This window comes from Dermacentor andersoni, chromosome 11 (genome assembly GCF_023375885.2).
Source record: "Dermacentor andersoni chromosome 11, qqDerAnde1_hic_scaffold, whole genome shotgun sequence".
Taxonomy (NCBI): domain Eukaryota; kingdom Metazoa; phylum Arthropoda; class Arachnida; order Ixodida; family Ixodidae; genus Dermacentor; species Dermacentor andersoni.
This window is the reverse complement of record NC_092824.1, coordinates 7,768,571-7,783,860: the sequence shown is the minus strand read 5'-3', so window position 1 is coordinate 7,783,860 and position 15,290 is coordinate 7,768,571. Positions and strand designations below refer to the sequence as shown.

The 15,290-nt window shown below is 48.5% G+C and overlaps 1 protein-coding gene across 1 annotated transcript; it reads right to left on the bottom strand.

The window, feature by feature from the left end:
• Positions 1 to 3,891: 3,891 nt before the first annotated feature.
• Positions 3,892 to 14,023, bottom strand: LOC140214175 (uncharacterized). The gene is made up of 3 exons (XM_072285535.1): positions 13,951 to 14,023; positions 10,328 to 11,205; positions 3,892 to 4,002 (listed from the first exon to the last, which is right to left on the bottom strand). Exons 1-3 carry the CDS (start codon positions 14,021 to 14,023, stop codon positions 3,892 to 3,894), a joined length of 1,062 nt encoding a protein of 353 aa, XP_072141636.1.
• Between the last annotated feature and the right edge of the window lie 1,267 nt (positions 14,024 to 15,290).

The following is a 15,290-nucleotide window of genomic DNA, read 5'->3' as shown; positions in this document are numbered from 1 at the left end:
CATCGTGTACGTAGCCTGAGGTGGATTTCCCGATGACGACTCGGCACTGTACACATTGCAGGAATATGCCACCGAATGAATGAGACAGAGAGATAAAAAAAAAAGGTTTCTTCAGCACAGCCCACAGTCCGGTCTCAAGGCAACCAAAAGCTCAGCTAAATAGTCTAAAATCTGCTGTTCCCGCTTCCCTACGCCTTGTTCTTATTGTAAACTTAGATATAAACAAAAGAAAATTTAACAGTATATATATGAAGAACCTACGCAGCAAATGCAACTCACATTCACATTTGAAAACGGAAGAAACAGTCGGAGCACCAACCAGGAAAGGTTGGCTCGCCAGGTGTGAAAGAAGGTACTCTATTTCATCTTTCTTTATTTCGATATTTGTATCCCTCGCACATAGTCATTGTCATTGCCGTCTCGCGCCTCTCTCTTACCTATCCTCTCCTTGCCGCCCGCGTGCCGCCGCTATGCCATCCTCTCCCTCAATGTCGGACAATCGGGGTGGGTGAAAGATAGCTTGCTTCAACACGTTATTCCTTGAGAAACTTGTCGGCAAAAGAGAGGCAGCCATGGATTGGAGGAACTTGCGCAGAACGTACCTAAACGCGAAATGTGGGGAATTCGGGATTCATTGTGGGAAGCATCTAAACAAGGCGGAAGCCATCGATGCGATAGAGGCAAGCGATACAGATGATGAGGAGATTGTGGAGGCTTGGGAGAATATTCAGAACCAGAGAAAGCGAGAGAAGGATGAATGAAAACGCGAAATTGAAGAGTACCGGATAGCGCGAGAGCAGGATGAGTGCGAACGCCAAGGCTGGAGAAAAGCCGACATAAGGCGCGACAAAGAACGCGAAACGGAAATACAGGAAATTCATAGGGAAAACTGGCATCTCAGGGCGCTGCAGGCCCGGTCTAAGCTGCACCTATTCGAAGATGGCGAAAACATAGAAAATTTTCTTGAATTTCTCGAGAATGTTTGCTCAGAGGTGCACCTGGACCCTGTGTTTTGGTCAGTTAGGTTGTTGGGGGTACTTCCCAGTAGCGTGTCCTGTTGCTTAGCTCGCCTTTCTTAAGTTGACTTCAAGAAGTACGATCTGGCTAAACAGACACTGTAGTGCCATTTCGGTATTTCTGTGGAGTACAAGATACAAGATCACAAAGATCAGTGCAGAATTTGTCCTTTCTAAAACTGAGGTTGCGCCAGTGAATGAAGAGCATAAAAAGTGCGAGGTGGCGAAACCCTCACAGAGAGAGCATGAGCAAAGCGAGGCCGTCGCCTGTCTAAAAAGAAGGGTCATTCCGAAGGGAGTCCCTTGCAAGAACGAGGCTTGTTTCAGTAGCCGTGAGAAGGTTAATGAGGCGCTGGAGATTTCCTCGTATCCGAGAAGATGGCCGACTTTCCGGAATCGTCTAGGATAGACCCAGATGCGATGTCGGCCGAGCCAAGAAAGGACTCGACGCAGCCGAACGGAGCCGGGATCGCTCAAGGCTCCAGCATCGGTGACTGCGCGATGCAGTTGTACGCCGAAACCGAGCCAGCGGCCATCATGGAGAGCCCTCCTTGCAGGGACAAAGCTTGTTCCAACAATCCTATGAGGGTCAGTCTAGGACTAGATACCTTCCTCGTGCTTTAGCACGTGAGTGGCTCTCTGGCGTTGCCGAGAATGGAGAAGGAAGTAGATACAATGGCGATTCCGAATGGCGTTTCTCGCGGGGTGAGGCTTGTTTCAGTCGCCCTAACAGTGTAAAGAGGCGCTGAAGTCTTTCCTCACAACACCGCACTTAAGCGATGTTCCGGAATCGCCTAAAGAAGAGAATTATATGGCGGCTAGGCAGGGTAGGAACCCGACGCTCATGGTTTCTAGCGGTCGGTACATTCGGTGACATCCTGATAGCAAAATATTGGTTCAGGCGGCGCGGAATCATACGAGGTAAGTGTTCTGCGCATCAAAAACATGTGAAAGACGCCACAACTCAGCACTTGAGAGAAAGGAATAGGCCATCGCGCAGAGCCGAGAAGGGTTCATTGTGCCGAGTAAGAAAAAGGAAGCTTCGCAAAAGGCTCATTACAACAAGGGAGGCCGTGCCTCGTCAAGTAAGGGTGCGGCCGAGATGTTCAACCTGGCTGAGAGCTGAGACATGCGCGTCGGAACTGGGCCAGTGGAATAGTCGCTGAGGAGGAGTGCACCGCGAGAGCGAGCACAAAGGAAGAATGGCTCTTCCCCTGTCTACGGCCTCCCATTGAAGGACGAGACAGCGAGCTGCGAGCACACGGGGTGACAGGTGACGGCAAAGAGCAATGTAGGTCTTGCACTCCTCAATGTAGGTCTTGCACCTACATTGAGCTGACAGCCTTTGTGCGTGGCCCAAAGGCTGTCAGTCGACGACCCATTCGAGCCCGCATTAAGAGAGAGTCATTGCGGAATTGAGCGCACCCATAAGTTTTTTTGTAGTGGTTGTTTCTTATCGTATGGGAGTATGGGAGGCATTTTTGTTTGTTATTAAGAACGCATTAATTTTCATTTCAACAGTTTCGCATTAAGAAAGCAATTTTTTAAAAGGTTTTTACTCGTAGATAGAGTGCAGCGTTTAGATTTTAAATACTACTCTGCGAATTAATTTAGTTTAACGTTACGCGGTCAGCAGAGCCCAGCACGTTTCGCTTTAGAGGTGCTGGTACTGGCAGGTGGCCCTTATCCCTTTGAATATTTGAATCGTGTCACGAATGCCGTAGTTGAAAAGGTCGCCCTTTTCTTTCGCTTGGGCGACTTTTGAATCACGCGCTACGTGGAAATTTTAGGACGAAAAGGCCGTGCCCCTTGTGCTGGGTCACGGCGTCACTCGCACACGTGCTCTGGGAGTGCAAAAACGCTCCGCCCGATTCTATCTCCGACAAGTGGCAGAAGACCATACGAAGCCCGCTCCTACAAGACCAGCAATGGGCCGTCCAGAAGGCTCGCGCAGCGGCCGCCAGGTGCTCCCTGTCGGTCCCTGCGTGGGAGACGCCCAATGCGCGCTGCCGTGCGTCCCGCAGGACTTTTATTAAAGTTTCTGCAATCCAAAAGGCAGAGTTGAAGAAGCGGGACACATTGCTGGGGGAGGATTCTAATTCTTCGAATATCGTCCTAACCGTACCATGACCCGATTGACAGCGGTCTTGGGGCAGTTTCAAGAGGCAGGGACAAAGGTGGCTGAAAGTAGCCTACTTAATGGCTTGCCCGCTCCTTGGCTAGCACGTGTTTCAAATATTTGCCAGTTGTGACAACTGTGAAGTATGCCTCCTAGATTGTCGCCAACTCGAAGAGGGTGACTCAGTCGAGGGTATTTTCCAGTTTCACTGCACTGCGGGGCAAGAAATGGCCAAAATTCAGTTGTCCTCAGCTGAGGCGTTTCAGTTTGGCAGTTCTGACCTGATTGAGACCCTTCATTTATTCTTTTTTTATTTTTGTCATTGTCGTGAACTATATCGTTTGATGAGTGTTTGTGCCGCGAGAAGGAACATAAAGATTTTTTTATTGTTTTGTTTAAACAATCTCCCTCGCTTTTTCGAATGCCTCAGAGCTGCATGAGTTGCGCCTTCCTAGAAATCCGATTGCACCCAAATTAATCGAAACGTTAGTCACGTTACCGTTCCAAATTTGTTTAGGGTCGTTTGCGCGGCGCTCCTCTATGGCTGCCTTTCTGGCGCAGTCTGGTTCTAACCTCTAAATTAGTTATGGGAGAGGGTTAGGATTGCCTGGAATATCTTCGAGAGGGTTTGTGTGCTTGCCTTGTTGCTGCTCGGGTACTGTGCGAATTTTATCGTTAAATGCCAGTTCCCAGCCTACGACCTGCAGCCAACAAGGCCTCCCTCCAAAATGGGCATTGCCCCTGGACGTTATCCTCCTAGCGAGGCCTCTTCAAGGGGCACCGATGAGCTGCCCCCTTGCGAGCCCTTTTCCTGGTGGTGGATGGGCTGTTCTGATCGGCCGCCTTATTCTTCTGCCTCGCGCTCGCCTGCGAATGCAGGCGCAGTGAACGACGTGTCCATACGTCAGTCGATTAACGGTCCTCGATGAAATACCGTTGCATGACCGTATGCATTTACGATCTGACTTAGTGCGAAAGAACCGCAATGCCCTCCGCGACTACTGCCGAAGTATTTCTCTTGCTTCTTCGTCATGTGTTCCTGAAGGTTATTCCATCTGAAGCGATGGTAAGTGACCGTGGATACCATTTCGCAGCAGACGTGGTGAAGGAACTCACCTGCTTGTGTGAACACACTCGACGCCATATTACCTGAGTGCGAATTGTCTCACAGAAGGTACCAACCGGACAATCAGCAATATGCTGCCAATATGTGTCACATTCAATCATAAGAAGTCGGGCGAAGTTTTGGCGTTTGTGGGCGCGTTTACAATACGGCGAAGCAAGACCTGCAGTATTATCTGTTCTACACTCGCCCACCTCTTTGGGTTAGTAAGATCTTGATGAGGGAAATTTGGTGCATGTTTAGAACTAAGGTTAAACAGCGCGAATAAAACAAGAAAACGAGGAACAAATACCACAGACAAGGGCTGACAGCCAACTGAAAGTCTATTTGAAATTCTCCAGCCTTTTTATACCTTTCTTCAGCATAGGCATGCGTACGCCAGTCGCAAGAATATCTTAAAATCAGCAACATCATAATCTTTTATCCAAAAAGGCTATTTCTTTTCCAGACAAGGCAAGAGAGGGAGCGCTTACACATCTGTCTCCTTCCTTTCTAATGTAGGAAGCCTCTGTTATTTCCCTTTCCCTCTTACCTATTCTTTTCCATATGAATTTTTTTTTTTCAAATATTGAAGTGCAGTGACACTCTTTACATCGTCCTGCTAAATGACTCCCATAGCCATTCTTTAGGTTAATGCTGCGCTGACGAGCTGTTTCATTGAAACACTGTCCCGTTTGACTTATATAAGCTTTTCCACAGCTCAGCGGTATCTGATAGGTAACGTTAAGCCTGTAGTCAGTGAAACGAGATTTATGATTTGTGGTGCACAGGGGCCTTTCGCGCGTTTTCATACGATTACATATGGAGGACAGCTTGCACGGGGCACTGAAAACAAATAAATATTATGTGTATTGGAAACTTTCTTCAGATTGCGTGACAACTTGTGCAAGTATAGCACCACGTGCGCTTGTCTCTTATCTCTATACTTTTCTTTTTGTGATGTTTCGGAACTTATTCTTTTCTCCTTCTGCAAGATGGCTTCGCAAACTTAAGTGATCAGATAACTGGGAAAGCCTGCGTTCTGCAATATGTAACCTCTTTGGGCGCCATCTTTCCCTATTCTGCTCGCACAACCATTCGCTAGCTCATGTTTTCCTGAAGGGGATCGTCCAATGGCTCCCCGGCGCACACTAGCTTCGCAAGACATAGCTAAAGCACGGCAGGATATCACCCGTTATTTCCCTGTCTCTCGGCTCGCCCATGAGAAAACGTGGCTTGTGTGAACAACAATTGGTGCACTAGCTTGGCCTTACATAGACATCGAAGACGTGAGTGAGATAAACTACACTATCGCACGCTTCAGGACAAGTGACCGCCGCTCTGCAAAGGCGCAAGTCACGCATGCCGCCCACGTGAACAGTGAGCGAGCACAGATGACGTCCAGAGGGCTACGTCTGATTTGGAATCTTTAGTCACCACTTAGATAGTGTTCTACCGAACGCTGAAAGCAGCTTTCACGGCGCTACATGACTTGCCACAACGCGCACTAGCCGTGGAGATTTCACAGGAAAAGCGATGCCTAAAGTGAAGTGCGGAACACTTAGAATTTGTCCTCCACCAAAACAGGATATTGCCGACACGCGAGCCGAAGCTTTCTGCAAATCTTATTCCGCCAAGACGACCATCGAAAGACCCTGAGCGTTTTAAGCCAAAGAGGCTGAAACTCAAGTCACGTGTGCAGAAAACGGGGTGGCGTGTGGATGGGCGAAAGTGATGCACAAGCTCCTTACGGGTACAGACTTTTCAGAAACCACTCTGCAATGCTCCTGAAATATGCAGTATTCCATTTGCAGACGTCCGATGTGCTCAATGAGTGCTACCACAAGTTATTTTCCTCGTCCTTCGCCGTTTCTATCATTTCTTTCTCTCGCCTTTAACATAGCGACACTGCATTTGAGAAAATCGCAAGCTTGTTACTTGCGCCTTCATCAAATTATTTCTACATTTTCTTTACTGGGCTGCACTCTCGTGTTGAGTTGCTAAATCCTTTTGAGAAGTGCGCCGTCGAAATTGAATTCTTGAGCTTACGCACCTATTTTTGTTTCAAACAAGTCGAGGGATATTCATTAACAAATTTATGTATGAAACTACACTTGAGAACTCTACACGAAGGCGTTTTCTGCAGAACGAGAGGATGAGGCGGAAATATGCAAGAATGGTTATATCTGCATTTTTCAAAGGCCTAGAGAATGCATGACACATCGCGAGCGTCACGGCGCTAGTGAGCCTATTAAAAGCTGTGGTATATATATTTCAGCATTCGCTTGTGAATGTGGACATACCGCTTCTAACTCGTTAGTATAGCACTTTTTTATTTGCATACATACGTTATGATGATGAAAATTATTTTATTAATGAATTGCATAAAATAAACAACACTTGCTTCAAACATCTTCTGATAACATATTTGATAGGTTCTCAGAGTCGGTGCAAGACATTTCTATGGGCCGGCTGTAGCTTGTGATAATGTGTGATAGTTGTGTCCGCTGCCGGAGCGGTGATGCAAGCAAAAGACTGACGCCACTCCGATGTAGCCACGAACCCAAAAAGCCCCGCGTTTATTAGAGAGCCGCTTTTTATCCCTTTTCCTCAATGACGTCACAGCCTGCGCACATGAGTGCTGGGTCAGATCAGAGAACCGATAACACTACATCTCCGTTTTTTTTTTTCAACACAGAAAACAAATGAACCACCAAACAACCAAAGAGTATGAAACATACAAATAGGATGAGTATACAGCACTGAAGTGTAGCCATATCGCTGTGGCGGCCTTATTTCTCGACCGTAGCGTGTCATATAACCACCGGGTCTCCCGTCCTCATATGAGGCAGCAGCCGGCGTTGAATTAAGCGCAGGAGGCTCTGCCGAGGCCTTGTTTTCCTCGGATTGGCCTGCAGCGTCCGTAGTCGCAGGAAAATCATAGGATGGGTCATGCACACCGGTTCGCTCGCTGTACCGGACCAACGCGCGTCTGTTTCTCTCTAGTTCAACCCCGTCGTCTGTCCGCACCCGATAAGACCGAGGCCGCATGGCTCGATTCAACACTTTTGCTGGAATTTTGCTGTCTTTTATCGATACCCGGTTTCCCGGGGCGAGCAGCGATAGCTGCGTTACTGCATGGCGACGGTCGTAGTCGAATTTTTGCTGAATCCGCGCTTTCTTGTCTTTGTATCGGAGGCTCCTGAGACCACTCGTCATTGACGGTACTAGCTTTTTCGGGTGCACAGGAAACGTAGAGCGAAACCGTCGGCCCATCAATAGCTGGGCTGGGCTTGTACCCAAAGGACCTCGGGAGTCCCTATAAGCTAGGAGGGCTAGGTACAGGGCAACCGCTTTTTCCAGCATTCGTTTTACCATCTGCACTGTACGTTCGGCAGCTCCATTTGACTACAGGTACCTGGGGCTGGACAAACCTGGGCTCGCAAACAATATAAATTCTGCGGAAGCGAATTGAGGACCGTTTGAGGACTGTTACGACAAGTTCTGGAATCCCGTGCCTAGCAAATACACTCTTGATTTGCTCAATAACCGCCGCCGAGCTCGTGGAAGATAAAAGGGCAAGCTCTGGATAGCGCGAAAAATAGCCTACGACCACGAGATACGATCTACCATGCAAATGGAAAAGGTCAGCTCCTACCTTCAGCCAAGGCAGGCTGGGGGACTCTGATGGCATTATGGGCTCGGCTTTCTGAACGCGCAGCCTCGCGCACTCTCGACAACGGCATTCTCGACCACACATATTCGCGGGCCCTTGCGCGACATTTCACAATGCCCTGGTGACCAACATGCAATGAGCGAAGTATTTCACTTCTTAGGTTCTGAGGCACCACAAAACGAGACCCATGCAGAATACATCGTCATATATTGTAAGGTTTGCTCTCTCCGACCAGTAAGGGCTTAGCCAACTGCTTACTTTAGCGAGACGTGGCCAGCCCTGCTTACAATACAACCGAAGTTGTTGGCAGGTTGAGTCCTTTTTTCGCGCGAACTTTATTTTGTTCCAATGGGCTGAAAATTTAAGTTCGCTCATGTAGCCTTGTGCATGGCCCGATACTTCACCGCGATCCAGCTCCCCTATCTCTACATCCGCTTCCGTGCAAGGTGCCCGAGAAAGGGCGTCGGCGGTGCCAATCTGTTTTCCTGGGACATAGGAGACTGAAAAGCGATATCGCATGAGCCTCAATCGGATCTTTGTATTCTAGGGGGAAGCGCATCAAGGGGTGACTGGCCGAGTAGCGATACCAGCGGTTTGTGATCTGTCTCAAATTTAAATTCCAGCCCTATCAAAAACCCTTCCAGCCTTTCTGCCGCCCACGTCAGCGCAAGTGCTTCCTTTTCTATCTGCGCGTGCCGTTGTTCTGCTGGCGTTAATGAAAGAGTGGTATGCAACCGGCCGCCTTTCCCCATGTGATTGCACTTGCATGAGCGCACTGCCGAGACGGAATGGCGACGCGTCGGCGGACAAAATAGTGCGCAGCTTAGGGTCGAATTTTGCGACGCATTGCGACGAGGTGATCAGTTCTTTCAGAGTCTCGAAGGCTTTTTGCTGAGGCAGGCCTCAGTGCCACTCACGGCCTTTCAAGAGAAGACTACGGAGCGGTGCTGACATGTCGGCAAGGTTGTCCACAAACCTTGCCAGATAGTTTATCATGGCCAAAAACCTGCACTTGCATGAGCGCACTGCCGAGACGGAATGGCGACGCGTCGGCGGACAAAATAGTGCGCAGCTTAGGGTCGAATTTTGCGACGCATTGCGACGAGGTGATCAGTTCTTTCAGAGTCTCGAAGGCTTTTTGCTGAGGCAGGCCTCAGTGCCACTCACGGCCTTTCAAGAGAAGACTACGGAGCGGTGCTGACATGTCGGCAAGGTTGTCCACAAACCTTGCCAGATAGTTTATCATGGCCAAAAACCTGCGGACATCAGCAACATTTGATGGCGTAGCCATTTCGTTTATGGCTCGAACTTTCTTGGGATCCGGCGCGATTCCCGCCGCATCGATCACGTAGCCTAAAAACGCTACTCTGCTGACACAAAAAGAACATTTTGCGCGATTGAGTTTCACCCCCGCTGCAGCCAGCCTTGTGAGCACTGCGTGCAGCCGTTCACCATGTTCACTCTTAGCAGCTCCGTAAACCAGAACGTCGTCCATCAGGTTCACTACTCCTTGAAGGCAATCTAAGATTTCCGCCATTCGCTTTTGAAAGTATTCCGGGGCCGAGGTGATACCGAACGGCAGTCGCTGGAAGCAGTACCTACCAAAGGGGGTGATAAATGTTAGTTCTTGACTTTCTTTCACCAATCTACTGGTGAAATCCTGAATTGGCATCTAATTTCGAAAAGTATGTGGCTCCCGCCAATTGCCCAAGTGCGTCGTCTACGGTCGGCAATACAAACCATTCACGTAGGACGCTCTTGTTCAGCTGGGTTAAATCCACACAGATTCGAACTTCCCCAATTGGTTTGAGTACTGGAACCATTCCTGCACACCATGTAGTTGGGCCATCTACCTTACGAATGACTTTGCTTTTGACCATTTTGGCCAGGTCTAGTTTGATGGGGTTCTTTAACGGGATGGGTACCCGCGCGGCATGAAAATTGCAAAGGGGACGGCGCCCTCTTTCATGCGAATGGTGTATTCGCCTGGCATCATGCCCAGTCCAGAGAAGAGCTGCGGATACATGTGCTCGTACTGTTTATCGTCAACCACATCAAGAAATTTGACTACACAAAGTGCTTCAATGGCTGGGAGCCCTAATAGGACCCACTGCAGTGACTCTACAACGTACAGTGATTGTCGCGTTGTTTTGCCTTTCCAAACAATATCTGCTGAAAAACAACTATTCACTTCGAGGCGCTGATTCGCAGCGCTTCTCAACACCGTTTGCGACCTGTCTATACGGGGCAATACACCGGGGAAATCGGGTGGAACAGTGACTTCGGCTCCTGAATCAATTTTTTACACTTACGCGTACACCATTGATAGACACTTCCGCGTATCTGGCATTTGAGCTGTTGAGTGTCCCAACAAAAAAGTTTTGTCCATCGCCTTCTAGCATAGACACGCCCACCTGGTTGTTTTCTGTTATCTTGTTACACACCACGGCGAAATGTCCCTTGATACCACAGTGGTCACACCGTGCTGAACGTGCATGGCACCGGGCTCTCGGGTGGCTCGACCGTCCGCAGAACTGGCACGCCTGCGTTCGCCGCTGTGCTGTGGTGCCAGGCTCCCAGTTGTTGGACGGCTTCCTCGTTGTTCGTCGGACTGCGTCAAGTTCGCCTGTATTCGCTTCGTTGCTGACGGCCCGGAGTTCCAGTTGCTGTCGGTGAACTGTTTCCTTGAGCCTGGCCCTCACCAGAGTGGTCGCTAGCGTAAGGGTGGCATCCATCTGGAGCGCTTCCGACAGCTGCGCGTCCTCGAGGCCGACCACAAATCTGTCGCGGATCATTCGATCCCAGAATTCTGCAAATTGACTGTGGTCTGCAAGCTCGGGCAGGGCTGTCACAAAGTTGTCCGCACTTTCCCCGGGTTGTTGCTTTCGTCGATGGAAATTTGCGCTTTGATAGACTATATTCTTCGTGGCCACAAAATGGGCGTCAAACTTTTTCTTCACTGTCTCGTAGCTTCGAGACTCCTCTTCGGTAAGGCCGAATGTCTGAAAATGTTTTCTTGCCTGCCTGCCCATGGTGTACAAAAACATTCGCACCTGGGCCGCCTCCGTTCTGTCGTTGAGCCCCGACGCGTAGCGGTAGTCATCGAATGACATAATCCATTCTGGCCATTCGGAAGTCCGGTCGAAGTTGAAGGGTGTCGGTGGCGGGATGGCTGCCGGTGGCGCGGCTGCCGCTGTGACGTCATTGCGCAGATCGAACGCCGCGTGAGCGCCGCAAAGCCAACTAGGAGGGGGGGAGGGTCGATCCCACTTCTGACACCATGTCGTGTCCGCTGCCGGAGCGGTGATGCAAGCAAAAGACTGATGCCACTCCGATGTAGCAACGAATCCAAAAAGCCCCGTGTGTATTAGACAGCCGCTTTTTATCCCTTTTCCTCAATTGCGTCACAGCCTGTGCACATGAGTGCTGGGTCAGATCAGAGATCCGATTACACTACATAGTGTCGAACTGTGTTGGGTGTTCGAAGGTTGAAACTCTCCAATAGAGTGACAGTATTGAATTTATTATGTATATTCCCGAAATATAGCCTTTGATATATATTTAAATACAGCAGCATTTTTCTCTTGCACGGAAATTTTCTTTTTAGGCAGCTTGTATTGTTGAACGTAGGTGTACGTGTTCCTGGGCCCTCCCCGTCCATTTTCCGCACGGAAACATTAACCGCTGTCACATCGCTTGACAACCTTAGGCAACACATTTCGAATCGGCGCACAGCCCAACCTCATGTCGTTTTAAGCAGGAAGAGGCTGCAGTGCTGTGGAATTGCTGCGCTTGCGCAGACAACACGTGGCTGCTGCAGCCTATAAGTAAAGTCCTTCTTTTTCGGGTAAAGCCCAATATTCCCAATTTTGCGCGGCGAACATGTTTTGTGCAAATCTTGCTCAACCCGGTGTCTCCCCGAAGTTCACCCTTTCGTACAGGATAATAATAAATTCATGAGGTACAAAACTAATGAATGCTGTTCTCCTTATGTGACTAAGAGCTCAAAATATATTAGCCTATATTACGAATATTTTGCAAATATAGATATGGCATATGCCTCCTGTTGCCATACGGTTTGTGCTAAATCGGTATAAATTGAGAATTTTCCGGCTTGGAGGGAGCGAGAGGTTTCTGCTTTCCTAGTTGCCACATTTGCATGAATCCGACGGTGCACTTGCCATTTTTCGCATGTCGCATAGATGTGCCGACGGCGGTAATATGCTCGGAAACCTAATACAAACACTGCGAAACATTATACACTGGGGAATACACCACAATACACCGTAATAAGTGACACAAATTACGCTTGGAACAAACGCAGAACGCACATAGCAGGATATCATCCCATTCTCATGAAACACGAAGGCTATTTTTGAAAATGTTGTTTTAAGCGTATTGACAACGAAGATAAGCGAGTGGACACATATAAGCGGTGTGGGCACACAGAAAGATGTGGACACACAAACGTAGTCTTGTGTGTGTGCACTCACTTTTCGGGTGTGCGAATGCGCTTAAAACGAACTTAAGTATATCTTACGAGCAAGACCGTACATCAATGTTTGTCAATGTCTGTCATTTGAATAGCTGTACATTCAGCGTAACGCACGGCCACCAATGTGCACATCAGTCCAACGACTTATTGCTTTGTGTGGTAGATTATATGCACCTCTGATGTCCAGAAATATCGTCGCCGTTAGACCTTTATTGCATTTCTTGAAAATAGATGCGACTAAATCAAGCACAATATTGATGGACGACCGACCGCGCCATGAGTCCGCAATTACTTGAGGATATACGTCGTGATGTCCTAAGTACCATTCAAGGGGCATCGCCGCCATTCTTTCCATCAGTTTCCGAACGTAAGTGACAAAAGTGATTGGATTCTACGATGCCGAGTCTAATGGGGATATGCAAGCCTTAAACAAAGGTACTAGGTAGCGGACTTTTCACTATCATAGAATCAATTCTACACGCCAGGATTCGTTTTTCTCCGTATATGGGATACATGGTTACAAGAATTCCAGGGCTCTCACAAGGATTTCCGCTTTTGAGATTGCAATGTATATATGTGGTGCTAGACAGTCTTTTGGATATCTGCCCCACTTCCCACTGACGGGGAAAATATTTGGTCTATCTCCTATTTTTTCTCGTCGGCTAAATTCTCGAAGTCATTACAATTTACCCTAGTATTCTGTGTAGATAGCAGAAGGCCTAAAAGTGAATGTAGCCTCTTGTAGTGCATTTCGAATCTGATTTCGAACGATTGACTTCTTTACATTCTTGACTGGTCCTCCGAAGGGGACCTGAAACTCATTCAGTTTGTTCTGCGGAGAATTGACCACTTGATTTTCAGATAGGTAGGAACGTGATCACTTTTATTGATTTGTATGTCTCAGAACCACTGTACACTCCTTCGAAGACGCCAAGAAACCAAAGTTAGGTCTTGGCAGCAGCTGCAGGTCAGTCTCTGTGAAACTGTCGGACTGCCGCCATTGAGACAACAAAGCTCCGTTTCGAGGCAAATGCTAATAGTTTTCTTCCCTTTGAGTCCATGTTCAAACTCCCCAGAAATGAGGGATGGGCCCTCAAAGATCCATTAAGACTCCACAGGCTAGGTGCTGCTACTAACAAAGCGCCCAGTCGGTGAGTGCAAAATGGCTGGTTGGAGAAATCCACGCAGTGGCAACAATTAACCCAAGATTCCTTGTTTTGACTGTTAAGAAACATATCTGTAGTCATCGGGTGACAAAACTGGATGCAACAGGTACGTGAGTTAACACCGAACATAAACAATGACGTTGATGAGTATACTACATGTCGGGGACGAGAAAGCTTCATACACCGACAGTCGGTTGATGATTCGAAGGCTTGCTTAGCAGAGGACGATGGCGGGAAATTCGTTCTAAAAAATGAAAGATGAAAAACAGAAAACGTTGAATTAAGGCTTCGAGAATTCAGCTGGAACAGCTATACTTCCTTGACATATTTGCTAAACCACAGCAATGAATGAGTCAGAATGCTATCCGAGACTTACAATTGCCATATTTGTGACGTCCACTGCTCGCAGTGCGCTGAGGGCATTCTGGGTGTTCACGTTCATCAGCCATTTACGCGTGATATTTATGAGTGACCTCAGCATGACGACCACTTGCAAATTCTAGCCTTGTGTGCTGACTGCTGTAGCATCCTTGGTAGAGTGCGCTAGAGTCGTGTCGCATGGTTCTGCGAGCAAGTTCTTGGATAGAGGAGGCTTTGCTTCGCTTAAATCAAGGATGACCGGTGCCCCCTCTCGTCTGCGCTTCTAATGCGTGACGTCAGTGTTTGACTACCAGTACTGGCGAGACTGCGCACCTCCTTAGCACTACCAGTGTATTTTCTGCGCATGCGGTGCCGCGAGCGTTGGTGCCTCATTTCAGCAGAAGGTCATTTATGTGTCGAATGGTGTCTAACCATCTGCGTCAATATCCACTGTTCTGTTTTTCAGGAAAGGGCAATCTTTGGAATTCGTGTACCCATGGAGTTGGAGCACTTGAAGGCAATTACACGACACGTGTCAAAACTATGTGAGTCGGAACACTAGACCCGTACAATTTAGTTCTTACAGACAGCCTCCACTAACATGTGCAGTTTTCTTGCGATCACGACACTGTGAGGACTTGGGACTTGGGCCGTACCGCTTCGTGCAAATGCGCGGCCTTCACATATGTTTGTAGGCAGTCACCTATGAAGAGGACATTCACTCATCATGAATGGCTAATCCGACGAGCTTGTAATATGGCAGTGCCGGGAGAGAGGATAGACATGGGGGATAGACTAGGACGAAGGGGACTGGTTACATCGTGTATATCGCGGTAATAGTTAAATAAATAACGAAATAGGTCGGTGTGGGTTTTCAGTCGGTGAGAGAAAACGCTGTCATGGCTAGCCATCACGCCAGTAGCTTGGTACTGGGCGGTGCTTTTAAGAAGAGGCGCACATCCGTGATAACTTTATTCTCGTAGCACCGTTTCATGACAGAAACGAACTGTTGCGATTTTTTCGCTGCCGTGTGCAGTAACACTAAGCGATCGCTTCGGCTTGGGTGATCCGACCGGCGAAGTACCAGTCCGCCGGCGGTGCCGGTTCTGTGGCGGGCAACCTTGCACGCAATCTGCCGTGAGGACTGCTTCCATACCATCCGATCACTCCGGTCGTTGAAGAATCATCGGGCACCGTATCGCGCCATGTGTCTTCTTTTCTCTGGCGCTACATCATGCCATTAAGTAAGCACCAACTAGCCCAGCGATCTGTCCTACTTGCCCATTTTAGTTTGCGCACGGAGATCCTCGAGCCCCTTCAGACGAGTTCAAGACTTTCACACGGCAATTCATACAG